General features: G+C 34.3%; 4 protein-coding genes across 5 annotated transcripts; 3 read left to right on the top strand and 1 right to left on the bottom strand.

Annotated features, from left to right (window-relative positions):
• The first annotated feature begins 645 nt into the window (after positions 1–645).
• Positions 646–4,075, top strand: LOC114734237 (histone-lysine N-methyltransferase ATXR4). 2 transcript variants are annotated; one of them, XM_028921813.1, is made up of 7 exons: positions 646–1,113; positions 1,762–1,814; positions 2,461–2,587; positions 2,890–2,959; positions 3,064–3,243; positions 3,433–3,504; positions 3,863–4,075. In XM_028921813.1, exons 1-7 carry the CDS (start codon positions 745–747, stop codon positions 3,979–3,981), a joined length of 990 nt encoding a protein of 329 aa, XP_028777646.1. In that variant the 5' UTR covers positions 646–744; the 3' UTR covers positions 3,982–4,075. The 2 variants fall into 2 exon arrangements, with proteins under 2 accessions (XP_028777646.1, XP_028777645.1); XM_028921812.1 differs by having other exon boundaries at positions 1,759–1,814.
• Positions 4,076–5,265: 1,190 nt separating this feature from the next.
• LOC114734190 (fatty acyl-CoA reductase 2) lies at positions 5,266–8,081 on the top strand. The gene is made up of 9 exons (XM_028921740.1): positions 5,266–5,662; positions 5,765–5,868; positions 5,985–6,184; positions 6,327–6,427; positions 6,548–6,758; positions 6,884–7,045; positions 7,188–7,269; positions 7,426–7,811; positions 7,913–8,081. Exons 1-9 carry the CDS (start codon positions 5,266–5,268, stop codon positions 8,079–8,081), a joined length of 1,812 nt encoding a protein of 603 aa, XP_028777573.1.
• A 3,636-nt stretch (positions 8,082–11,717) lies between these two features.
• LOC114734224 (lipid phosphate phosphatase delta) lies at positions 11,718–15,532 on the top strand. Its single transcript, XM_028921797.1, has 8 exons — positions 11,718–12,028; positions 12,176–12,271; positions 12,407–12,481; positions 12,583–12,713; positions 13,113–13,216; positions 13,317–13,445; positions 13,656–13,771; positions 15,024–15,532. The coding sequence occupies exons 1-8, from the start codon at positions 11,861–11,863 to the stop codon at positions 15,429–15,431; spliced, it is 1,227 nt and encodes a 408-aa protein (XP_028777630.1). The 5' UTR covers positions 11,718–11,860; the 3' UTR covers positions 15,432–15,532.
• Positions 15,533–15,764: 232 nt separating this feature from the next.
• LOC114734223 (serine/threonine-protein phosphatase PP2A-4 catalytic subunit) lies at positions 15,765–21,923 on the bottom strand. Its single transcript, XM_028921796.1, has 11 exons — positions 21,684–21,923; positions 21,300–21,356; positions 20,849–20,932; positions 20,425–20,496; positions 18,728–18,799; positions 18,463–18,503; positions 17,350–17,416; positions 16,689–16,880; positions 16,516–16,605; positions 16,332–16,439; positions 15,765–16,178 (listed from the first exon to the last, which is right to left on the bottom strand). The coding sequence occupies exons 1-11, from the start codon at positions 21,774–21,776 to the stop codon at positions 16,113–16,115; spliced, it is 942 nt and encodes a 313-aa protein (XP_028777629.1). The 5' UTR covers positions 21,777–21,923; the 3' UTR covers positions 15,765–16,112.
• Between the last annotated feature and the right edge of the window lie 4,750 nt (positions 21,924–26,673).

Raw genomic sequence — 26,673 nt, 5'->3', positions numbered from 1 at the left:
AATTTAATTTTTTTTCTTTAATCTCCTCCAATTAGTTAACTAATTTTTATAATTAGGACCGAAGATAGTATTACGTAAAGTGAACAAAGTTGCCACCAACGGAATTGAGTGGAATGATAGTTAGTCTTTTTAAGTTATCATATGCAAAAAAATTCTTATATTTAATACTTGACAATATTATGAATGCGCTTTCAATTGGAGAGTGTATATGCATGTGTAGGGCATTTGATAGCTTATAATTTTAAAGTTTATAATGGATTTTCATATATAAAGTGTATGGGGAATTTTTCAAAAAACAATCATGATTTTTGCTTAGACTTCAATTTTTTTATCAATTGTCAATTAATCACAACTAATTTTATAACTCAGCTATAATTAAACTCTATTTTTTACTCTAATCCAAACACGCCCCAACAATTCATAAATCGCGATTTTTTAATGAAAAATCCCGAAATCACTTTTAATTGAAAGGAGTTTTGATGAGGAGACAGAAATTTATTGAGAAAATTCACATCCATTTTCAGCGGGCAGTAAATCTCCAGTCGAGATTAGGATAATTTGGTGCATCTCTGAGAACCCGTATAACTTTCCTTTGAACAAAACATTGAATCCGTATAACTGTACAGGGGAGACATCTACCCTGGTTCTAATACGGTGCTTTAAAATTATGCTTCTTTTCTGATCATAACGATTCAGCCAGTGTGAAATTTCGGCGGAAGGCGGTCGATCAGAACTTGGAAGTAAATGTCTCAGTTACTGTGTAAGCGTTGGAGCAGGTTGGTTACATCACTCAGAACAGCAAATTGTGGGAAGAGAGTTCAACTCTCGGCATTGACCTTTTCCACCAGCTCTGCCGAGCGTGACAGTCCGAGTCGATCCAGTCCGCCTCCAATTCGAGTGGGTTTTACCGAGTCAGCTGGGCGTGGTGTATTTGCCACTCGAGCAATCGGAGCCGGAGATCTCATCCATACTGCCAAACCCTTTCTGAGCCACCCTCCTCCCTCTGTTATCCACACTGTCTGTTATTTTTGCCTCAGAAAGCTCCGAAATTCGAGCCAACCTGAAGATGCAGGCGTATCATTTTGCAGTGAAGAATGCAAAGAACGTTCTAAGGTGCATTAACATTACTTATTCCACCTAATTTGAAGTCATTTAAGGCAGTGCTCACCACTTGTTCGAAGTTTAGACTCTGCGGAGTCATTTGAAAAATTTTGGCTCCTTCACAGTCATAATTTGCAGAATGTACTATTCACAAGTTAGCCAGTAAAAGAAAGCACATAGAAGTGTGCTTTGTGTGTCGTGGTCATTCCTCTGCCTCTTCTTTAACCATGCATAATGGCATCACAGGGATTGATCAGTTGAAATTTTAGTATTGTCAGTCTCTTTATTCAGTGATTCATGCTCGATGGATTCACTGCCGCTTAGTAAGAGTACAGGATTAATAATATACAATTTAATGCAATATGTTTCTGACGAAGAAAGCAGTTCATAAAATATAGGTAACGAAGTGACAAGGCGTGAAAAGTATGGATTCTATCTGTTAAACATGAAATTTTGATACTTATGATATCAAATTTTATCCTAAAGAAATACTATGATTACTATTAATCTGGTTAACATTTGCTTCGAGGTTATTATTACATGTCTTATTTTCAGTTCAGTCTTGGGTCTGATGTTTTATATAACTGCATCAAGTTGGTTTGCATCATATTATTCCATTGAAACAAACTTTTCTAAGAATTTTTTTTTTTTTGGTAGGAGTTTTATGATGTTGAGATGAAAGCGAATTGGATGGCTTTTGATGATTATTGCCGGTATGTAGTTTTGTTTTCAAGTTTCACTGAAGATCAAGATACTATTTCATTTCATTAATGCCGGCTCTAGCTTTTTTCGTTTGTTTAGTTGGTTTCAGATGTTCATAATTCTGTTAAAACTGGAAGTGAAGAAAAAACATCTTTAGTGTAAAGTTTTAAAATTTCTGTTCAGTTTATCAGAAAATTATGACGCTGACTGTACGGTGGAAATGGGAGAATGATAAAAGGGGCTATTTTTTCATCTCAGTTGGCTCGAGAACTTCAGCCAAGCAGGATTTAATTCTGAAACATAGCTTCAATCCTTCTCACTCCTTAGGCACTCACATGCAATTTCACCAGAAGAATCATCTTTTATATATACAATCTAAGTATCAGTACACCTCTTTATTGGGCGTTAATGGATCAGCATTGTACAACAGAGTGTTCAAGACTTGTAGTGAGGAACATAATAACAGCTAACAGCATAAACATGGAAAGGAGAGGGGGGAAAATCAATGTCTATTAGAATAGTAGAAATTCTAGAACTTCAGTCCATGTAAATGTTAAGGACCCTCTTGTTAAATTATTGATCCTTAAAGTCTTAGATTATTATTTATTTATTTATTGCTTAATTGATATGTAAAAGTTACTTGATTTCTTTTCAAAGGACCCACGGTTTGAAATATCCATTTCTGGTAAAACGGTTGGCTTGCATGATCATATCAGGAGTTGCTAGTGTAGACAGTCTTGACATACTTCAACCTGCCAGCTTGACTCCTGAGATGATATTTGAGGTGAGAGATTTATTATTTACTTATAATAAGGATGGAAACTTGAATAGAGGTCAGTAGATTTCTTCAAGAAATGAAAATTGACTTCACTATCTAAATTGGCATGAGATTACTTAATTAATTTTTTTTAATAAAAATCCTAGTACGAAATCCTATATGCTAGTTAATTGCTTTTAAAGCTTCTTTTACTAAAACATTTATTGATGTACAAGTTAAAATTCGATTAGCATTAATTACACAGCTTTGACATCAAGACGTGGCTGCTATGGATGGACATGATCTGTCTATCCGTGTTTCATTTTCAGTTGGAAGAGGGTTTTGCCTTGTTTAGGAACGCCTTCACGAAGACACTTATTGCAGATGAAGATATTGCTTGTATCCTCCTTGTGTTAGAATGCTTTTTGTGCAGACAAGCACACACGTAAACACTGAGACAAATCAACATTGGTTGGGAGACTCCTTATCTTGACATTTCAAAGTTCTAAGCAAGCAATGGTACATTAGTGTCCTGGCCCGAATTCGTATTAATGCATTTCGAGTTGAACTGGCTGGAGTCTTGTATGAAGACCTGCTATCATCTGCAGTTGCATCTGTAGAAGCCGAAGCTGCTGTTGGAAATGCTGTCTACATACTTCCATCATTCTACAACCATGACTGTGGTAATTGCATTATTATTATTATTATTATTATTATTATTATTATTATTATTATTAATTACTGTCCTTGATTCTGTCCTCAATGGACATAAAACACGATGGGATGATTGGATGATTACCGGGAATGTTCAATTCCAAGAGCATGTTCTATATGCGTTAAGAACTGAAGAGGCTATGCTTTTGTTACTGTAGATCCTAATGCACACATGATATGGATAGATAATGCCGATGCAAAACTGAAGGCCCTCCGTAACGTTGAAGAAGGTTTGTCTCAGATTGCAATTTGTTTAATGATTAATTGTTTTTCAGGTTAAAAAAAAAAATTATATTGTTTGTTTCTCTTCGGAGGCTTTTAGGTTGACTTTCCAATAAGTAATGCATTTGATAATTTCCTTTGCGAATGTCCTCATTTTGACGTCTTATGTCATCTGACTCCTTTGCTAATAATCTGACAATGGTATGAAGAAACAAAAAGAGTTAAGGAGCTGTTTTGAAGACGCAAGCAATTCTGATAATCTTATCATGCTACAATTATCCCTGGACCTTTCTGCTTTGGTAAAATTGTTAATGGCTATAATGAAGAATGCTCTTTCCCCCCCCCCCCCCTTGTGGCATATTTCAGGCGAAGAACTAAGAATCTGCTACATTGATGCCAGCCTGGACCGTTATGCTCGGCAAGAACTTTTGCTTCAAGGTTTTGGTTTTCAATGCATTTGTAATAGATGCTTACAAGGCGACTAATATATGTCTTTGGAATTTTTCTCCTAAATTTTGTAATTTCGTTTGATTGAAAGCACCCACCGGGCTGGAACTGCCAACATTCGTCTAGTCATTTCTCAACATGTGTTGTCAAATTCTTTTTTCAAAAAAAAGAAGAAGAAGAAGAAGATAAATTAACCTCACACACTTGTTTTGCGTATGATACTAATTTACAGAGATATATTTATTAATTTACGATTAGTGTATTATTTTGAATAGATTAAAATGCATTAGCATCAGGCAAGCGGATTGAAAAATGAAAAGTAAACTAATTATTGTGGTTTTTGTTTTTGTTTTTATTTTTATTTTCGTACAAGTAGTTTGGCTTGTAATCTTCGAATATATTAATGACTCAGAAATAATTAAAAAAAGAATTGCGCACATAGAAACCCACAAATCAGCTGAGGGATTTTATTTGGGAGGGCAGTTGGTTGAACTAAACTTTAGTTCAGACTCGATTGATCCTCTTGACAAAAATTGCAATCGGCTTCTATCATGAGCACATGGAAAATCTAAATTCTGATACAAGACACAGTATGCTGTTATAAACTTTGTCAGCCCTTATAAATTCTTTGGGGATGTGCAATTAAGCATTTTAATGCACATGCTGGGGGAAAAAAGCATTTTAATATATGTGACTTTTTTTTTTTTGGGTTAAAACTTATAACTTGGTGTTTCGTCATATTCCGTTTATTATTGATAAGATTCAAATTTTATAATTGTAGTTGACGCGCTCTAGTTCGCGAACCGTTGGTTGTGGACCTGTGGTGGCTAGTTCGTTCGAGAGCTAATTTCTTTCTCACACCCTTTCTTCCCCATTATTTCTATACGAAAGAAAATATCAAAGAAAATAATTAACTAACAAACATCATTACTAACTAATCAATGACGTGAAATAAAGAGAGCTCCCGCCATCTCAGCTTTAGGTGCCTTTGTGAGGGGTGTGACCGTGCGGCAAAAAGAGAGCTGTTATGAGAGAAATTCTCACATTTCTAAAATTAAACCAGTTTTAAAACTACCTAACACTTATCTCCTTCTTCCTTAAATCCTCCCCACTTTTCTTTGCCTTTCATACTCCTCTCATTTTCTTTTAAAATCAAACCAAACCTTTTCTTTTATAGAGCCGGGTTTGTTTACTTGTTTTTCTTTTTTGGTTCAGTAAGAAATTAGCTAAGTTTTCAAGTCAACAGTATTTTTAACTGCACACCCCTTTAGTTACCACCCTTTTCTCCTGAACTGGACTCCCATTATTCTTGCTAGCTAATCATGGGGTCCTTTTCCCTGAGTTCATCTTCCTCTGTGTTACCAGGTAGGCTCATTAGAGTGCCTGAAAATAATGACTTGTGTTCTTCAAGGAGGAAGGCAATTGTTGTGTGTTGCCAAGGAGGTGGAAATGTGATTAAGTCCAGTGGGATTTCTTCTGTTTTGCCAGAAAGATCACCATTGGTGAGCACAGATCATACTGCAACTGTAATGGATGCTGGAAGCTTGGTCTTGTCTCCAAATGGGAAAAACCAGGCAGAGATTGTTGTGAATGATTTGATGCCTTTTGCTGGGCCATCGCCCACCACTTCCATAGGATTGAAAGATGGAATAGGCATCGTCAAGTTTCTCAGAGGAAAGAAGTTTTTCATTACTGGTGCTACCGGGTTTCTAGCAAAAGGTTTTTAGTTTCTCCCTTTTCTTTTCGTGCATCTTTGGGTTTCTTAGATGATTCGTGCATTAAAAATGGTGCGTAATTAACATGTATCTACGGTTCATCCAGTTTTTATTGAGAAGATTTTAAGGACTGAACCTGATGTGGGCAAAATGTACCTTTTGATCAAGGCAAAGAACAAGCAAGCTGCAATGGAGAGGCTGCAGAATGAAGTATTCTTTCAGTGATACCCTCCTTCAGTATGCATTCGTTAAATTTGGTGTTTTCATTTCTTGATCATAATTTTACTTCTTCTTCTTCTTCTTTTTTTTTTTTTTGGTGATTTTAGATCATAAATACAGAGCTTTTCACATGCCTACGACAAACCCATGGAAAATCCTACCAAGCATTCATGTTGAGCAAACTGGTTCCTGTTGTAGGCAATATTTGTGAGTCTGGTCTTGGACTAGACGAAGATCTATCTGATCTTATTGCAGACGAAGTAGATGTAATTGTAAATTCTGCTGCTAATACAACATTTGACGAAAGGTTAGCCTCTAAATTTATAGAAGTTTCTACATTTTCTTGTCTGAGTTTTGCCTAGTTATAATCTGAGTTGTATTTATAGAAGTTTCTACATTTTCTTGTCTGAGTTTTGCCAAGTAATAATCTGAGTTGTTTGAAATCTCAGATATGACACTGCTATCAACATAAACACCAAAGGACCCTGCCGCCTTATAGGCCTTGCAAAAAAGTGCAAGAAGCTTAGGCTCTTTCTCCATGTCTCGACAGGTAAAAGGAAAAAAGAAGGAATAAGATCAGAGATAATATGACTTGAATGAAAAATGCCTAGAAATCAACTCATGGTAAAAGCAGCTTAAGATTTTTGAGTTCCTTGTCTGTAATTTGCAGCATATGTTAATGGACAAAGGCAAGGTAAAATCACCGAGAGGCCATTCATCATTGGAGATAGCATAGCCAGAGAAAAGTTTGTATCAGAAGTTCCAGCAGAAGCCTTGCCCTTATTGGACATAGAAGGAGAGATGAAGCTGGTTTCACATTACAAGGGAAAATATGAAGGCAACTTATTAGCTCAGAAGATGAAGGAGTTGGGTCTTGAGAGGTATTAAGTGTCTCTGTCTTTCAATTTTCCAGAATTTCCAAGAAACATAAAGGACGCAAAGTCCTCCACCTTTGCAGTGTGAAATTTCATGATCTTATTCGTTGTTAAGTTATTGTTTGAAACAGGGCCAGACTATATGGGTGGCAAGATACCTATGTGTTCACAAAGGCTATGGGAGAGATGATGATTGATAAACTGAGAGAGGATATTCCAGTTGTTATAATTAGACCTAGTGTTATAGAGAGCACTTTCAGTGAGCCATTCCCTGGTTGGATGGAAGGAAATAGGTATCTCAACACCTCTATAACAATGAACAAGAACTTTTTATGACCAATCCACGGACTAAAATAAGATTATTTTCCCCTTTTGGAAAATAACCCCCTTTGAGATCATATGACAGAACTAACAAACCTTCCTTTTAACTCCCAGGATGATGGATCCTATAGTTCTGTGTTATGGAAAAGGGCAGCTCACAGGTTTCTTAGTGGACCCAAATGGAGTATTGGATGTGGTAAGTGACGTATATTTCCCATTCAGATTCTTCCAGACAGTACAGTTTTATTATCAGATGTAATATAAAGCCAGGCGAAGTGGATCAGAAGCATTTTACAGTTTGATTAAAGCATCTGACACAAACATTTGCTCTCTTAAACTGAGTGATTTACAGGTACCAGCTGACATGGTTGTTAATGCAACCATGGCAGCCATGACAAAGCATGGTATGGCTCGAAAGCCGGAGATGAAAGTGTACCATATTGCCTCATCTGTAGTGAACCCTCTGGTGTTCCAAGAGCTAGCAAGACTGCTCTATAAACACTACACTTCCTCACCCTGCTTTGACTCAAAGGGAAGGCCAATTAAAGTCCCAACCATGAAGCTGTTTAGCTCCACAGAAGATTTCTCTGCTCACCTCTGGACAGATGCTATTGAGAAAAGTGGCCTCACAGCCATGGACAAACTGCCCCACAGGCTGGAAAGTTTATGCAGAAAATCAGTTGAGCAAGCAAAGTACTTGGCCAACATATATGAGCCCTACACATTCTATGGTGGAAGGTAGACATGCTAACCAACCAAGAAGCATAGATATTGATGGCAATTCTTGAGGAATAAGTTATTCACTGACCAAGTACTAAATAAATGTAATTGTAATGCAGGTTTGATAACAGTAATACAGAGAGATTAAGGGAGATGATGTCAGAAGAGGAGAAGAGAGAGTTTGGGTTTGATGTAGAGCGAATAGATTGGGAAGATTACATGACGAATGTGCATATACCAGGGCTAAGGAGACATGTGATGAAGGGAAGAGGAATGGGTGGCCGATGACTCTTTCAATCTTGTGACGTCTAAATACCACTCAGTTCACCAACCATCTGTAATAAATTACGTACTGCTTCTGCTCTTTTCAACCTAACGAAGATGGCCCCGCCACGGGTATAGTTCATATATATGTTATCCATATTGTAATTTATCAATAATTCAAACTATAGTTCATATATATGTTATCCATATTGTAATTTGTGTTTCTTTTTTGGGCCGAGGTTCTGTTCAAATTAAGTGTTGTTGAAGAAACTTGGAGTATCCTCACTCGTGAGCGCCAACCTAAAAGAGCTTAAATCTTAGCATCTTTTTTGAATTATTGCATGATAGGAAAATTACTAATTATGACGAATGTCAAGACTATGAAAGAACAATATCCATTTCTTTTAATAAACTTTAAAAAAGGAACAAGTAGTTGTTAATATTTAATGATAACAACAAAAAATAAAAAAAAATTAAATTTTCAAAAATTGAAATGACTACTAACTCACTTTTTTCCCCCCTGAACTCACTGATTCAATAGAAAGTTCAAGCAGAAATTCCTCGGGGACATCCGACTGGAAAAACTACTTACATGTGTTTTATGTATAATATAAATCATAAAATTTATGAGACAAAACATTAAGTACATGACTTACTTTGAAGGGAAAATTACAATAAGGTTCTGAAAAAAAACTACCAACAAATCCTAATAACTATTCCTAGTTCAATTTATAAGACAGAGAGAGAAGTTTTTTTTTATTCTACTTATAAGTCACTTCATTAAATTTTTAATGTGAATGTGTTATTTTGTCATTTATTTATTATAGTGTAGGTAGTTATTTCTTTTAAAATGTGTAAATATTAAATATGGGTAAAGTTAAAAATTATTATATTTTAATGAAGAGTTAATACATTTTAAGGTTTTTTTTTGTCTGTATGAAATATACTAAAAGTGCCTTATAAATAAGACCAGAAAAATAATTAGAAATTATTACCTCTGGTCCTAATTATAAGAGCTAGTTGACTAATTTGAGGAGATTAAGGAAAGAAGTTAAGTCATTTATTTATAATAAATATGTGTTATTTTTCCTAGAACTATTATTATTAGAATGACTATCTTAAAAAAATACATAAATATAAGAAACAAAGTAGATTAAGGTTTTATATTTAGAACCAAAATAAAAATTAAACGAGATCTTATATTAATAACTGAAAATAGTATTATTTTTTATTTTATAACTTGTCGATACAAACTATTTAAGATGTTATAAAGTTTTTTTGATAAATTTTTTTTTTTTGCACTTAATTGCAGTTCCCTCTGCTTTAAGCTATAGGCGGGACACATAAATCACGAGGTCTTGATCACATTTGAAAACATCATTTATTGCAGCATACCAGCCAACCTATCGGGTGGGCTAAAAAAGAGTAACTTCTTAATCATGAGGATGTTGACATAAACGAGCTGGATTTTAACTATAGCTTGATACCGCCTCCAACTGATCTTTAAAAGCTCCTTTAATTTTTATTTTAATTTTAAATATAAAATTTTAATTTATTTTATTTTTATATATTTTTTTAATATAATCTTTATAATAGCAGTAGTTCTAACCAATACACTTGATTAGTAAAGATATTTTAGAAAAGACAACATCTATTTATTACAAGTAACTAACTTAACTAATTTTTTTTAATCTACGCAAATTAATCAACTAGGTCTTATATTAAAAATCGGAGGTAGTATAATTTTTTGTTTTTGAAACTTGGACTCATTTTGATTTTGGCCTGACAAATTTCGAACACATAATTTTAGTCTCTAAAATTTATTTTGTCTTTAAAAGTTAGTCTTTAAAAATGTAACAGTGTTAATATCTGTTGAAATGTTATATATAATGTTACAATGATGATGTGGACTTACCAAATGGCACTTAGGTGTATCTTTAGTGGATAAAAATAAAAGTCCTCAAAAAGCAAGGCAAAAAATAAAGGGAGAGGAATTTTCAAAATACAACACAATGATTAATGAACAACTTCTCAAACAAATAATAATATAAAAAAAAGAGCTAAAAGGCTGCGCTTTAAGGACGTTCTTTTTCTTTTTCCCTTTCTATTATCCACACAAATCCAGCTTAGATGTCATTTTGTGAGTTTATACCATTTTAACAATGTTTATAAGATTTTAGTAAATTTTAACACTATTATATTTTTATTGACTAACATTTTAAGGTAGGTTAAATTTTAAGAACTAAAAACATATGTTTAAAATTTGAGGACCAAAATCCAAATAAACTTTAATTCCAAGGATCCAAGTTTTTTTTTTGGTCCAAAATCCAAGGATCAAAGTTTGCATCAACGTTTTAACTAAGCTTTTTCACTTTCTGCTAAGAGTTTTGTCATTTATGTTTGCATCTTTCCGAGAATCTCACTTGCCAATTGTCAATTGTCATCCTGTACACGTGTCTATTCTTCAGAAAACAAATCTTCTCTGTCTCTTATTATAAAATTTTAAATTTTGAATTGATCTTCATTTTTTATAAAGTGTTAAATGTAATTTTTTATACATTTTATCTTTAATTAATAAATTCTTTTTCGCTATCTCCTTCTCATGTAATAAAATAAAACTAAAAATAATACTGAGTTACTGACCCAGTCAGTCATCGCGGGAGGGGAAGACGTACATGTGCGTGGGCCCAGCAGTCAAGACAGGACCATCCATGGCATTAACGTACGACGCTATTATTTTTCGGCCAATTAATGCGTGAGCTAACGCGTTGCGCTATTGTACTCGGGGGGGAAAAAAAAAACACGAGTTGCGCTATTGAAGTCTATAATAAATATTTAATTAATTTAACTCTATTAAAAATTACTTAAATTAATTATTTATAACAAATAAATATTGTATTTTTTAAAATATCATTACTAGTTATTGTATTAATTATAATTATGATTTGATGAAACATTTAATATTTGTTACTTTCAACATATTTTATACAAATTAAAGAAAATATTGAACTTCGTTAACTCTTATTTAAAATTTAATAACTTTTTAACTTTATCCCTATTTAATATACATTATACCTCATATAAATAAAATCAACATAATAATAAATAAAAGGTAAAATTATACATCCATATAAAAATTTCTCTCAGTACTCTATAAATAGAACAAAAAATATCTTCTTTTTCTTTTATAAATAAGACCGAAAAATACTATATTACCAAAAAAACTTTAAAAAAATAAAGTAAATTAGAAATTTATATTTAGAACCTAATTCTTTTAAAGATGAAAGGTATTACAACATATATTTTTTCCTGGGATACCGGATGGAGTAATCCAAAAAAAAATTATATTAAATGAAAGTCATCTCATGAATCATATGAAAGGGTAAAATAGAAAAAATAAATAAATATTATTTTGCTACTTAAACTTCGTTTAATTTCAATTTGCTTGTGTCTTTAAGAGGAGTAGCTGTTAATTTTCATTTTCATGTGGAATCAATACTCAAGAGGCGTAGAAAAAAAGTTCTCCAGGTCATTTGCCACCATAAATCTCTGCCAGCAAAATCCAACGAATCTGAGGGCCCACACCAAAATCCAAACGTTTATAATAAATTATTTATAGAATAGTGCAAGTATCCTTGTTTAAATTAAACCTCACTATTTTAACATTGAGGTTCTTGCCTGCATCAAGTCCTGCCATTTTTTCTTCGACCTTTCTGGTTGTAATTAATTCTTTTCTTGCTTTTCCTTTTTTCACTCACTGCTCTTTGTTCGGTTTCAACCTCCAAAGAGCGAAGAGAGAGAAAATGATGGAGCGTTCGGCAGCAGTGTGGCAGGGAGCTGCTCTCGGTGGATTATTCTTCTGGGTTGTGTCATCTTCATACCTCAATGTGACTCGCAGGCTTAGATCTTTCCTTCGGCCCTGGGTGATTCAACATGTCGAGTCTGGAACGTCTATTGTCCTTCAGATCCAGGTAGGCAATGAGTTGTGATTAAAAGGTAATTAAATATATAAATAGAAACTCGGATTCTTATTCTTGGAACCTTCTATCTTCTTTTTTTTTCCCCTTTTTGTTTTCTTCTGTAATTTTTTGCGTTTGTTACATGGCGGGATGTTGCAGAGTTACGGGCATGGAATTCTGGACGCTTTTTTCTCTGGATTGTGTTGCACTGTTTCTGTTCCCTTTTACACAGCTTTTCTTCCTCTGGTATTCTGGGTAAGGGTGTCTTTAGTTTTCTGTGGCTTCTGTAAACTTCTGGTCTGCTTTTCATTGATTTAAATGGTGAATGTGATTTTTCTGTTGCTAAATGAGTTTCGAGAGTTCATGCGGTAGTTTTTGACGCCTCTGTAGAGTGGATATAGCAAATTGGCAAGGCAGCTAACGTTGTTGATCGCGTTCTCTGATTATGTTGGTAATTGTGTGAAGGTACGTGTCTACATACTACTATCAACTAGATCAGACTATAATTCATCTCAGTCTTTTTCCATCAAGATGCTTACTTACCTGCGGAATCTGCCGTTCAATAGGATGTTGTATCAGCTCCAAGACCAGCTTCTCCGCCTGTTCGGAGACTTACAGCCACGAAAGACGAAGAAGACAATGCGTTAGAATATGGGTTGCCTTCATCTCACACTCTTAATACGGTCTGCCTCTCTGGGTATTTTCCCTCATTTGCGTTTATGGCAATTTTATAATTTACGTGGTGTTATTTTAGAGTTGTCAATGTGTCAATAGGTACTGTTGAGAATACATATGCCTCATTAAGTTTCACACAAGTTTAACTCCTATGAAAAAGTACAATTCTATGCATTATATTTTCTATCTATTGCCTGTAATGACCAAGGTTTAAACTTCAAAAATAGAACACCCCCCCCCCCCAAAAAAGGTTGCTTGATAAATTGCACAAATTGTTAAATATTCCTTTATTTAGGACTTTAAAAGTCCATACAATATGGTTGGCAAGAAGGCATATAATTCTCTCGAGCAGTTTCAGAATTGTTCCCTGCAATTGCGCTTCTCATTAATGGATGTTTCTCCCGGAATCGATGCTTTACAGATACATTGTGCACTATATCCTGACTCATACTCAAATTCAAGGTGGTTGTGCTGGTGTACTTGGAGTTGTCTTAGCTAGCTTACTCGTGGCTTTCATTGGTTTGGGTAAGTATATCTCACTTCTACGTCATGAGCAACTTCCTTCTGTTGGCTTAATGGACCGCAGAACAGCGGAAGTGTGACAAATATCTGGTCTCTTTCGCAGGAAGGATTTATCTTGGCATGCACAGTTTGGTCGATGTCATTGGTGGTCTTTTTATTGGACTCGGAACCCTTGCAATTTGGCTTCAGATTGATGAATGCCTAGACAGTTTTTTGACCTCAGGACAAAATGGTATCCTTAGTTATAATATGTTGATCACAATGGAGCTTTAACTGTTGCAAACATATGCTGGCAATTAAATTGGGGAAATCCAATTATTTGTAATCTTCTATTAAAATATCTGGTCCTAAAGAGCTCATTTTAATTGAAAATGATAGTTTTTCTTTTTGGGAAGCCATTTTGATATTCTATCTTATAATTGATCATCCGTTTTTGTTGCAGTTACATCATTTTGGGTTGCCTTGAGCATACTCTTGCTCTTTGCTTACCCAACTCCCGAACTTCCAACGCCAAGTTTTGAGTTTCACACTGCATTCAACGGTGTTGCGTTGGGAATTGTGAGTAGTTATTCATCCTTTGGCATTATCTGAGCATCTTGTTTTACCATCCTTCTCCTTTGGTGAGATTAATCTATATCCTTACTGGGTTAGATTTGTCTGTCCAAGAAGAGGTAACTTTGACTAGGTGATTTTTTCCATCTACGAAGTTAAAGTTTAAACGCTGTTCAAAGTACCGAGTCTCTTTTGTTTGACCTTACACATAACTACGCAAGATTTGTTAATTTTAGGTATAACTTAGGTGGCCTCTTTCTATTCACACATGGTCCAATGAGACACACTGTTTAGGATTTATGAATAGCACAGCTTTTTATACGATATGAAGAAAACACAAAAATGAAGAACCTTGTTATAAGCAACTACATATGGGCGCTTTAGTTGATGCTTAAGAGTGATAACTTATCAAGCCGCAGAAGTAAATAAATTAAAATTGATGTGTAAGGTTAGAATGTTGAAAATATATTCATTCAAGAGCCAAGATCACTGGCACATCTACAGAACCCTCTTTAAAGTCCATAGCTGGAGATGCTGCGGTTAAAAGTCAAGCAAATTCTGAAGCGTAGAAGCAATGCAGTTAACACTATACACCACCACAAGTTCGATGAATAGTTACTTATGATTAAAGTCATGGATTCCACAAGGGTTGTGTCCTGGATGAAGAGCTTTCTTCAGCTACTGGTTCCTCAAATAACTGCTTCTCTGTTTTCTAGCTTGTCTAATGCTGATAGGACTTCCAAATCCCCCATGCAGAACTTCAAGGAAAAGAAATGAATCATTTGTAATGTATACTTATCTAAACATTGTTTATTGCCCCGGTACTATAATTTTATATACACAAGTAGACCCGTGCTATGCATAATTAGCCTGGTGACGAATTTAATAATAGATAGGAGTATTTGGTATATGATGCATGGGAGCCTGCATTTAAGGCAGCCTTTTTAACATCTTTAGCACCCTTGAGCATCCAAATTACTTCTTTCGAGTTGTATTTCCCTAGTGTTATAATATTTCCTTCTTATTTTGGATGGAGACCTTTAACGAATACTAGTAATATATTTAATACTGCTCCAATCCTAAATATAAGACCCTTATACTAGTGTGTATAAGGTCTTGTATTTAGGATCGGAGGAGTAGTTATTAATGAAGATTATAATCCATGTGACCACCAGCTTCACTCGAGAGAGATGAAGTTACTTGTCATTTATGAATATTTTTTTCTTGTAACATGTACGAATCTCAATATACTGTGCAGGTTGCAGGAGTACACCAGACATACCATCAATTTCACCATGATTCTGTACCACGTGTGTTCTCCCCACAACTGGCAATCACAATACCTGGATTTGTAGGGAGAATGCTAGTGGGAATACCTACAATCCTGATCGTGAAATTCTGTAGCAAGGCTCTAGCAAAATGGACTCTTCCTGTGGTATCAAACACCTTGGGCATCCCAATAAAATCAACAAGTTATATCCCCACATTGAAAGGATCTTTCCAGGTAAAGAAGTCTGACAAGCTCAGACCGGCTTATTTGCAAAAGCTGCTTTCTCAGTATCAGGTATTTGATATTGATACCGGCATTAGATTTCTTCAGTATGCGGGTCTTGCATGGTCTGTGGTTGACCTTGTGCCGTCGCTTTTTTCATATCTGAGCTTGTGAGCGAAGAGATGCTGAGCGCATTTCATCCACTCATTGCCCAATGACTATATGTAAAATTAATTTTCGTAAGGTAATAGATTATTACATTTTTCCACACTCAACGAGCAATTTATTTTAGATAAGCTCATTTGCCATCCGCGTCGTTGACAATCAGCAAAATATGTTGTTTACCAAACTGGTACCAGTTTAGTGGCTAACCGCTGCTTCAAGAATCATACCGCGGGGAGTAGAAGATCAATCACTCTATAAATGATATTATAAGTGTATTTCATGCATCTTTTTCTTTTCTGAAAATCGGTAGAATATTGCAAAGCATCTATTGAGATATTTAAAAAAAAAAAATCACCGTTGCTTCTAGAGCCTGAGAACGGGTGTGAAGCATGAGAATAAATGAGGAGAATAGTCAAGATATCCACATTTTGCTTGAATGATACATATTCTGACAAAACGCAACTTTAACAAGATGTCCGGCAAGTTCTTGGGCGGAACAAATCAGTCGAATGTTACCTGCCTACAATACATCAATGCGATGTCCACAACCACCATAAAAGCATCGGAAGCCTTACATCCACCATGGCTTCAAACGCTCATAGAAATCCTCCAGACAAGGTTGCACAGCTACCAGATACCAAAGCAGAAGTAGACGTAACCATGATATCAGCATGACATTGAGCAGCTCTATTAAAGGAAGTAATCAGGTGTTCTACGGGTAACATCTGGTTCTCCCCTCCTAGGAGCAGGTTCAAACTGCAACATTCACTTCAAATTTATGCATGAAGGATACAAGGCAGAGGACTGACTAAAACAGTAACTACGACAATTAGAACAAGAGCAAATTATGGGAGGCGTGTGTGTGCGAGCGTGAGAGAGAGAGAGAGAGAGAGAGAGAGAGAGAGAGACCTGGATGAAAGTGTGGTCCTTGCAATCATCAACTTCCAATATGGAAGCCATGTTCCCGCACCGATAACAGTAATTAGGAGCGCTAAATATGGTAACCACCTTTTGTTCCTGTTTCAACAAAACGGTAAATATCTACGACTTTACCTTCTTAATTTTAGAGCAGAAAACATAAGGAGGACATTACATGTGCCCAGTTAAATCCATCCATAACCAGCTGATGAGCTCTAGCGATCAACTTAAGGTTGTTTGTGTGATTGAATTGTTCAGATATATCCTGAAAGACAAAGTGTAAGTTTTAAGTAAATAACTGATAAAAATTCAACAGAGGGCAGGATTCAGCAATTAAATTCAAGTTACCTGGCCAAAAGTATATCCAGCACCACGGGGAGAAATTCCCCAACCGCACCTGTCATCTGGGTCAGACCATAATAGATCACACATCGGCCCTTCATGAGGGACCTCCTGAACACGATCAAAGTTCCTCACATTATCAAGAGTCTCAATGGAAGGGGAGAGTCCACCATGCAGACAAAATATCTCTGACTCAACCTGTAAGAATTTTAAATCAGAAGTTGAATGCTTTTAGACCAACAACTCAATACTAACTACCAATTTCTCGTCCAGCTATTGTGGCGAACATAAGGTTGCTCACCAATCAATCTAACATCTCAAACGAGCGTCACTGTAAAGACAGCTTTATTTGAACTAAGGATATAAAAATTTAACACAACAAAAAAACGGTAAATTATATCACATGCCTTGAAGTTTAATGAAGCTATAAGTGCACCAGGTTTGAAATGTACAAAGGGTTCCTTTAAGAGATAGAAAGCTTATATCAGGAAATAAATTATTACCTTCTTTATCCTCAGACAAACCAAAAGTTTTCTTTAAAACTAATCATTATTTCACATTTCCACTTTAAAAAACTATTCAGCTAACATGAATTTAACGTTATTTTCCAAAAATAATCCCTTCTACCACATAAAGTTGCAAACGAAAGTGTATAGTATGCACTAACCAATGCAGTCAATGGAAAGTAATCAAAAAGGTCTGTGAAGATCTTCCAAACATTAGCATTGCCATACCTGCAAATAGATAATAAAAAGTATTATCATGGACTAGAAAGAAATTACATTGCTCATGCAAAAGAATCAAAACCAATCAGCAACCAGAACAGTTAAGATCAACTAATTCAGAAACTCACGCAACTGCATTCACTCAACTCGGTGGTCAGAGGATACATTTCTATTAATAAGGAATCACCACCCAACATGGAAGGGTCGGTGAACTTCAAATAGTTTAAGGCCACTAATCCCCTGTACATCAGGACCATTGGCCCTTCATATTAGCGCTCCCCACCCTCTACCCCAAGCAAAAGGAAGGGGTAAAAGAAATGTCATGGAACTGGACCCATTAGAGTTGGATCGTCCACTGCATACCAGATCGCATTTATGTCCATATCCAAATACATTTCATATTAATTGAGGTTTCTGACACGCATGAGAAAAAATCCTATATCTCAAATCTAAGTATTAGTGCCTTCATTAAACACAACTGATCTGAATCCAAGGTCAAATTTTTTTCCTCAAAACATCATAGACCACCAATGTAATTTGTAACATTACAACATTCAGGTCACGCAACCTCGCATCCGATTCACCTTTTTGTTGCTAGTGTCTACACAACTTCCATGACCATCAATAGAGACACAACCATGCGAGAGTCTCAGATATCCATCAATACTTCAACATCAAAAATTCGAAATTCTAAAAAACGAGAATCTCAAATCAAAATGATTTCAAAGCCTCAATTCAACTGCGTGATTCAGATGCTCACCAAAGACATCAAGTTTGCTAAATGTAAGTAGGAAGACAATAACTAACCAAAACTTAATATTGGAATTCTACAAATGTACAATACAATTGGGGGGAATTACGTTTTTCAAGATAAAAATCTAATAGTTCATCATATCTGAAAGAAAATTTTCTCACCATACCACAAAGTAAAAAAATAAATTGTGCATTAGTAGTTAACAAACAAAAGCATGTAGAAACAATAATAATTGGAGTAATAAACAAGCAGAACTTTCTTTTTTCTAGGACCTGTAAATAAAAAGGTGTTGAGAACTCACTTTCTTAGGCATTCATCATAAAATCCATATACTTGAGTGATCTGCAGAATTAATTAAAGATAAAGCAACAGTTAGATGACTATTACGTAAACCTGCAAATCAAAGCCAACTATAATTTATTCAACTAACAAGCTTCTAAAACTAGCTATTGATTATGTCATTCAAGAATAGAACCACTAAGACAACAGGAATAAATACCAAAAAAAAAAGAAGCAAAAGTATAAGAATATATTATTTTAAATGAGAGAAAATTACAAAAGCATACCTGGCGACTTTCATGGTTCCCTCGAAGAATAGTTATGCGCTGGGGAAACCGCACTTTTAGTGCCACAAGAAGCTGGATAGAATAACTATTTAGTTCGTGGTATCTTTCCTCATATACTTATTTCAATCAAAGTGAAATAATATCCAGAGGTAATAAATATCCATGTATGTCACCGCTATTCACTGTTCCAATAATGAGCAAAACAAAGATGCCGTTCAAGGATGCTGACTTGTTTAACAGACATTGGAATGCGTCAGCTGGTTTTATGTATAGAGAAGTGATTCTTGGATCTTTGATCATTCCCCACCTCGTATGGAGATGGTGAATGATGATAGACAAGCGGTTAGTTTTTTGTTCTTCTTCTCTTGTATTGATGTTTTTTTTTTATGAATAAAAGCTAGAGTTTACATTGAAAAATAATAATAATAGTGAACTCAAAGAATCACAGATAACCAAAATCCTTACTTGCCACAGAAATTGACAAATTAATGATTATAAAGATAAATAGGGTTTTACTAAAAATTAAGAAATATGAAAAAGAGGTATACTTTTCCACAGAGGTATTTGCCAAAACACATTTATTTTTTTACCAATGTCAGAATTGAACGGGACGGGTAGATTCAACTAGTCAAACAAGGAACCGGACATATGTCCGGTCTAGAACATCCCAAAACCAGCCAAAAAGTGAATGGGTGGAAAACTAGTTTTTTCTTTAAAAAAAAATAATAACCCAAAATTATTTTTTTCTTTTCTTTTTATTTGTCCTTTGGTTGGTTTTTCTTTGGGTTACATATATCTGATGATTTGTTGATGGTTTTGGTTAATCATGAAAGCTTGTCCTAGTTTGGTTGGGCAATTAATTTGGCACATTTGATGGTTTAGGAGATTTGTAATAGATAATAAATACATTTATCATAATGTTGGCGCAACTGCTTATAAATTTAGCATGTATGACAAGGATATGGATAAATATTACAAGATTTTTATTTTTCACGCATATTTTTTAAATTATACTAATTTAATTAACTAAAACCTGTCTTATTGTGGTGAGACCACGGTCTGACCATTAAACCTTGAACCAGTGCTTGGCCGATTCAATGCTTGGTCCAGGTCTAAAAACATTGCTTTTTTAATTTGAAGTAGGTGTCTTAATGCTTCTCTGAATTAAACCAAAACTTGCAAACATGAGCTTTCAGAGAAGCTCCTTAAATATATTTTTCAGATTTTGGATTTGAGATTCCATCTGACGAAGACCTACTGAACTCCCCACAACTGCCCTAGAGTCTCAACAACAACCTTGGCCACAATTTACCAGTTACAAAATTTGATGCACAATGAAGTTATGCTGAAAACAGTAGTCAATGATAAGGATGAAGATTCTAATACAAGCTAACCTGTTTGTTTACTAAACAGCTGTTTATTTATTTACATATGAAAGAGTTATAGAAACTTCTAAAGATAAGATATTGACCTATTGAGCAGAGTCTAATTTCTTGTTTTACCCTATTAGTAAAAGAGAATTTGAATGAGGCTCACTCACACTTAATAAACTACCTCTTTTAAGAGGAAAAAAATTGAGCCTGAACCTTATTCAACTCTGGACATGAATAAAGTAACAAAATTATCAAAATGCGCGCAAAATGGGGGAACAATTAAACTAGGAAAAAATCAGACAAATTTATCTTGGTAGTACTTACTGTTACAGTTTCAACTGAATAATAACCCCGGTCCACATAGTCTCCCATAAACAAATAGTTAGTATCTGGACACTGTGAAATAAAACAAGCTTTTCTCAGAATCCAGATCTAAGCTTGATGAAGGAATTCTTCACAATATAATCATTAAAAAAGTTATTTTGAGCACTGACAAACAGGCAAAAACCATGCCATAAGAATCATTTTGCATAACCTAAATAGTACAGGGACTGTCAGATAATAATATTAAGGTTACAGTGGGTTTAACGAGTAGTTCCTGATTTTGCAATTTAGTTTACAATACCTCTGATGCACTTCAAGCTTCAAAAGCTTTTTCTTTGGCAGGTCTCAATTAGTTAGTTAAGACATTCCCCAGCTGAAACAGAAGAATTAGATAGAACAATAAAGTCTTGGTCAGAAATGATACCTTCCCTCCAATTCGAAATAGTTCAGCAAGATCATGAAACTGCCCGTGAATATCGCCACATATTGTCACAGGGCTTTTCACAGGCTGTGGTACAGGAGATATACGAAGATTAACACTTCAAATTTGAGATAAGAGAACTTAAACATTGAGAAGTGATTATCATTTTAAAACAATCTCACAAGGAATGCAAATATTCACTAAAACTAGAAGGTTGAGATTTGAAAGGCAACCTCTTCTTACTCCAGACAGGCTCAAAAGCAAATGATTCCAGAGTAAAGGGCCCAAGTAAGAAAACAAGATTAAAAACATCAAAATTAGTTGAATAACTCATTTCTCACTCAACAAAGGATTACTTTTAATGCAAAACAAGTAGCTTTAGCAACGGGAGCTTCATAAATTGAAAAAGGCAGCACTAGAATGACCAAACTTAAAGACGAGGACAGTAATGCACCTGGACGTTGCTCTCATCCATTAAGATCTCCTTGGCCTTTTCACACAGAACTCTAACCTACAGGCAGAGAAGAAAACATGAGCATTAGTTAGTACTTATATTTCCTAATAATAACAGCAGGAGGAGTAACAGACATTGGAGGTAGCTCCCAAAACAAAGAGGAATATGACAAATAAAATAAAGATTATCGATATAACGTCATGTTTCAAGGTAATAAATACTGAAGGACAAACCATGTTGGAAAATAGATCACTCACATAAGCACAGACCCAGACTGCTAAAACAATTAATCAATTGAACAGCAAAACGTTAATTACATATCAATGACCCATACTTATTCAGCAACGAAACAGATCTTGACCATCTAGATTAAAGAAATCGGACCTGTTCCTCCGACAGTGGCTTGCACTGCATGAGCTGTGAGATCTGCTCGTCGAGATCGGAGCTCGACTCCGATGATAACGAATCCACACCCATCTCGCTCGGTGATTGATAAGAACCTGGTTAACAAAATCCGACTTAGGGCAAATCCTAACCCTAGGTGAAATTCTGCGGTGCCCGTTTCGAGCAGCTCGCAGTGTCCAGACTGTGAAGGGGACGATCCGGGAAGTTAGAACAAGAAAGGGCGCGTGTGATAAATAATACGAAATGGATTGGACAACTAATGATTTGCGTGGAACCAACAATATGTTCTTGATTTTATTACCTATTTTTATGTTATTAAATAATGTTGTTAATTTTTGAAAAAATGACAGATAAAGAAGGTGGAATATATGAAATTCTAATTTGAAAAGCTAAGAAAATGTAATGACAATGAGGGAAGTCCTTCCTAAATTGGAATTTTGAAATTCAGTGAAATGACAAAAATACCCCTTACTTTTAAAAAAAAAAAATTTAGCCCCTCACCGCTGCCGGTGAAATTTTTTTGTAACAGTTTTTTTTTTGTGTGTGGGATAATATTGCAAGAAGTGGTAGGGGTGGGATTTGACCCCACAACCCCTTGGCCATTTGGGCCAACAAAAGGACAGATGACCATTAGGCCATCAAAAACTTCTTAAATTTATAATGCAAACAAAAACATAAGTTGACTATTTTACTGTGACTCCAGCCTGTGACGAGAATTTACCTCATGATGACAAGTCTAAATTTGATATTAACAAAGCAACTTTTCCTGATACATAATAAGAAATAGCATGTATATTAATTAAAAATAACAATTTATTTGAAAATGACGCATTTAAACGTGAGATTAACAATATGTCTTTTTCTGATACATAACAAGAAGTAGCATGTACATTAATTAAAAATGACCATAATTTATTTGAAAATGACACGTCTTTACTGAAAAATAACAAGTCTAAACTTGATATTAACAATGTGTCTTCTCCTGATACATAACAAGAAGTAGCATTAACAATGTCTTCTCCTGATACATAACAAGATAAATCTAAACTTGAGATTAACAACGTGTCTTCTCTTGATACATAACATGAAGTAGCATTAACAATATGTCTTCTACTGAAAAATGACAAGTTTAAACTTAAGATTAACAATATGTCTTCTCTTGATACATAACAAGAAGTAGCATTAACAATATGTTTTCTCTTGATACATAACAAGATGTGTCATTTTCAAATAAATTATGGTCATTTTTAATTAATGTACTTGCTACTTCTTATTATGTATCAGGAGAAGACACATTGTTAATCTTAAGTTTAGACTTGTCATTTTTCAGTAAAGATGTATCATTTTCAAATAAATTATGGTCATTTTAAATTAATGTACATGCTACTTCTTGTTATGTATCAGAAAAACTGAAAAAGGCATATTGTTAATCTCACGTTTAGACATGTCATTTTCCAGTAAAAACGTGTCATTTTCAAATAAGTTGTCATTTTTAATTAATATACATGCTACTTCTTATTATGTATCAGGAAAAGTTGCTTTGTTAATATCAAATTTAGACTTGTTATTTCTTAATTAAGACTTGTCATCCTGAGGTAAATTCTCGTCACAGGCTAGAGTCACAGTAAAATAGTCAACTTATATTTTTGTTTGCATTATAAAGTTAAGAAGTATTTGATGGCCCAATGGTCATTTGCCCTTTTGTTGGCCCAAATGGCCAAGGGGTTGTGGGTATAATCCCATCCCACCACTTCTTATAATATTCTCCCACACAAAAAAAAAAACTGTTACAAAAAAATTCCACCGGCAGCCACCACACCAGTGGCCGGTGAGGGGCTGAGTTTAAAAAAAAAAAAGATAAAGGGCATTTGTGTCATTTCACTGAATTTCAAAATTCCAATTTGGGAAGGACTTCTCTCATTGTTATTACATTTCCTTAGCTTTCCAAAGTGGAATTTCAAATATTCCACCTTCTTTACCTGTCATTTTCCCTTAATTTTTTCAAACAGAATTTTTTAAAAAATCATTTAAATGATTATTTTTTAAAAAAATATTTAAAATGGTGAGGTCAGTGATGAAAAAATAATTAACTTTATTAATATAATTACTATTAACGAATACGTCATATTTTCTGCCTCTTATTTTATAGAATAATAAATGGTTACAAAATATAAAAAAGTTATGCTATCTCATGTGCTTAATACCACCTCCGATTTTTAATATAAGATATTATTTGAATTTTATTTTGATTCTAAATATAAGACTCCAATTCACTTTATTTCTCATATTTATACATTTTTTTTCAAGATAGTCATTCTAATAATGGTAATTCTTGTCAATACATATGATTAATAAAGATATTTTAAAAAAGACAACATGTGTTTATTACAAATAACTAACTTAACTTATTTTCTTAATCCTTTCAAATTACTCAACTAACTGTTATAATTAGGACAGGAGGTAGTATAATATTTAGTTCATTAATTGCGGGAGATTAATAAATTTATTAAATTACTTAATTATAAATTATTTTACATGATCTTTTTAAAATACTTATATATATCATTAGATTATAATACTTTCGGTTCTTAATATAAGGCCTAGTTAACTAGACTTGGGAGATTAAGGAGGTTGATTAAATTAGTTATTTGTGACAAATAGATATTGTGTTTTATAAAACATTCTTATTAATCATGTGTATTTGAATTACCCGTTAATAATAACTCCCTAAATATGCAATTATTATAAGGGTTACTTAAGGGAAAAATAGATAGATATTGAAGACAAAATAGATTAGGGTTTTATATTTAAGGACAAACTGAATGTCAAATTATATTTTATATTAAGGATGAAGTGCAGTATGTCAATTTAGGCTTGCAATGGTAATCAGCATTATATTGTCAAGAAGAAAATGTTTGGTTGCTCTTTAGTTTGGTAATACTCCTCAGATCCTTAATACATTCTGATCCCAAGATTTAAATTATTATGGATACTCCATTAAATAATCATGTCATGTATTTCTTATAATTAATTAATTTAACTTTTTAATATAATTAAAATAATTAAATAGATCTTATATTAAAAATTAAAGGAATAGGATTTATCATGGTACTGATAATTACTTAAAAAAATTGATAATCCTCGTTCATAGCCCCTCCAGTATCATTACTCGTTATCATTCATTGTATATTTGAAAAAGTCACATTTGACATCAATTCGTTTCAGTAGTTTACTTCATCCTTTATCACCCACCTTCCTCTGCATCCGACCATTGTGAATGTTGCTACGCCCAACACCCACCACCACGCTGATCATTGTGAACGCCACCACCACACCTAGCACCCGCTGCCGCTGCCAATCACCTGACCACCATAAACGTTGCCGCACCCGACACCTACCACCACCACAGTCTTTGCCCCATTTCTCACCTATGCTTTGCATCCATCACAACCCCCATCTTTATTCTCCCCTTGCTCTGTCATCAGCGTCCATCATCCCTCCTTCGAAAATCCCATACATCTGTCTTCCCATGCCATCTAATGGTAATCCTGCCTCTACATTTTTCGATCTGCGTGTTGCTTGTGTTTTCAGGTCTATTACTTTTTTCTATTTCATATCTCATTTTTTACTTCCCTTGTCTTCTCTGATTCAGATTTCGCTTGCTTTATAAACAGTATCTTTCTTGATGAAGATGTAAAAATTTTGCTGATGATAGTGGCCTTATCTTCATATATGATTTTAGCATTGGCTTTAATGGTCTCAATCCATTGTGATAATGGGTTTCAAAGCTAGCTAGTTGCTGTATATTTGATCAGCTGTCTTGTCGAGGAAGAGACGTCCGGGAAGGGAAGGAGCTTTTGTTTTCTGGTCAAGGCATGGAAGGGTCATTTCACAAATTTTATTTTTTCCATTGAAAATAATAAGGATCACTCTACTATGTTTTCTCTATATAAGGTACCAAACAGATCATCAGTAATCAAAATTATATTGCAACCTATTGCTTTACACTGCATTACAATACTAGATTGCAATTGAACCAAACAGGCCTAGATACTTTAAAGTAATTTAATAATTTTATTAATCTATTTATATAAGTTAAATTAGGTCTTATATTAAGCATAGAAGGTAGTATCTTTTTTTCAGTTTTCAAAGAAAATGTGAATTCTTTTTATTTTTCACAGCACAATAAAAAATATTTTTAAAATAATTTTTATTTTTATTTTTAAAACAAAAATTCTAAAAATGAAAAATCGATCAAGTCTTGACTCTCTCTCTCTCTCTTTTTGTTCTCGTACCCTTTTTTTTAATGAAAGACATATTAATATATTATATGTTCTCTCAGTCTCAGTGAGATTTGGATTTTTTTTTCCTGTAATGCAAAATTTAAATGAACTAGGCATAGATTAAATGGATGATGAAATTTGGCAATAAAAAAGGAGGGTGAAATGAGTAATGGTGTTTACCATTCGTGTATGAGAACGCATCGTCCTTACTCATCCACAACAAAAAAAAAGAGAGAGAATGCATCGTCCTATAATTTTGATGCTTACTGGTATTGATGGTAAATTCAAAGTAAATTGTAGATAAAAAAAATGTAACTTTCATAAGTCATGTGGATGACTCATTCATCCGATAATGCACTGGGACCGCCACATTTAGATTTAGGGCTTGTTTGGATGCTCCAAAACCTTGGTTTCAGAAGCACTTTTCCGCAAAACGAGGTAACCTCCTCCACATATTTACTTCGTAATCCGTAAAAGCACTTCTGAAACTATGATTTGGTTTCTATCCAAACACTTCCTTAGTCAATTATAACCAGTTCCTATTATCAACTTAATAATCCTTTTTTTTTTTTGCAGGATGGGCTATATCATGTTAATATTTTTTCTAGATCTGCTCAAACAGTTGCAGCAGTCGATTTCGCATTACTGCAGTGTTGCGAATTTAGACACTGGTTAAGGAGTCAGGT

Source organism: Neltuma alba, unplaced genomic scaffold (genome assembly GCF_004799145.2).
Source record: "Neltuma alba isolate B1F8T4 unplaced genomic scaffold, ASM479914v2 tig00013081_pilon, whole genome shotgun sequence".
In the NCBI taxonomy this organism is placed as follows: domain Eukaryota; kingdom Viridiplantae; phylum Streptophyta; class Magnoliopsida; order Fabales; family Fabaceae; genus Neltuma; species Neltuma alba.
This window is presented reverse-complemented; position numbering and strand designations above follow the sequence as displayed.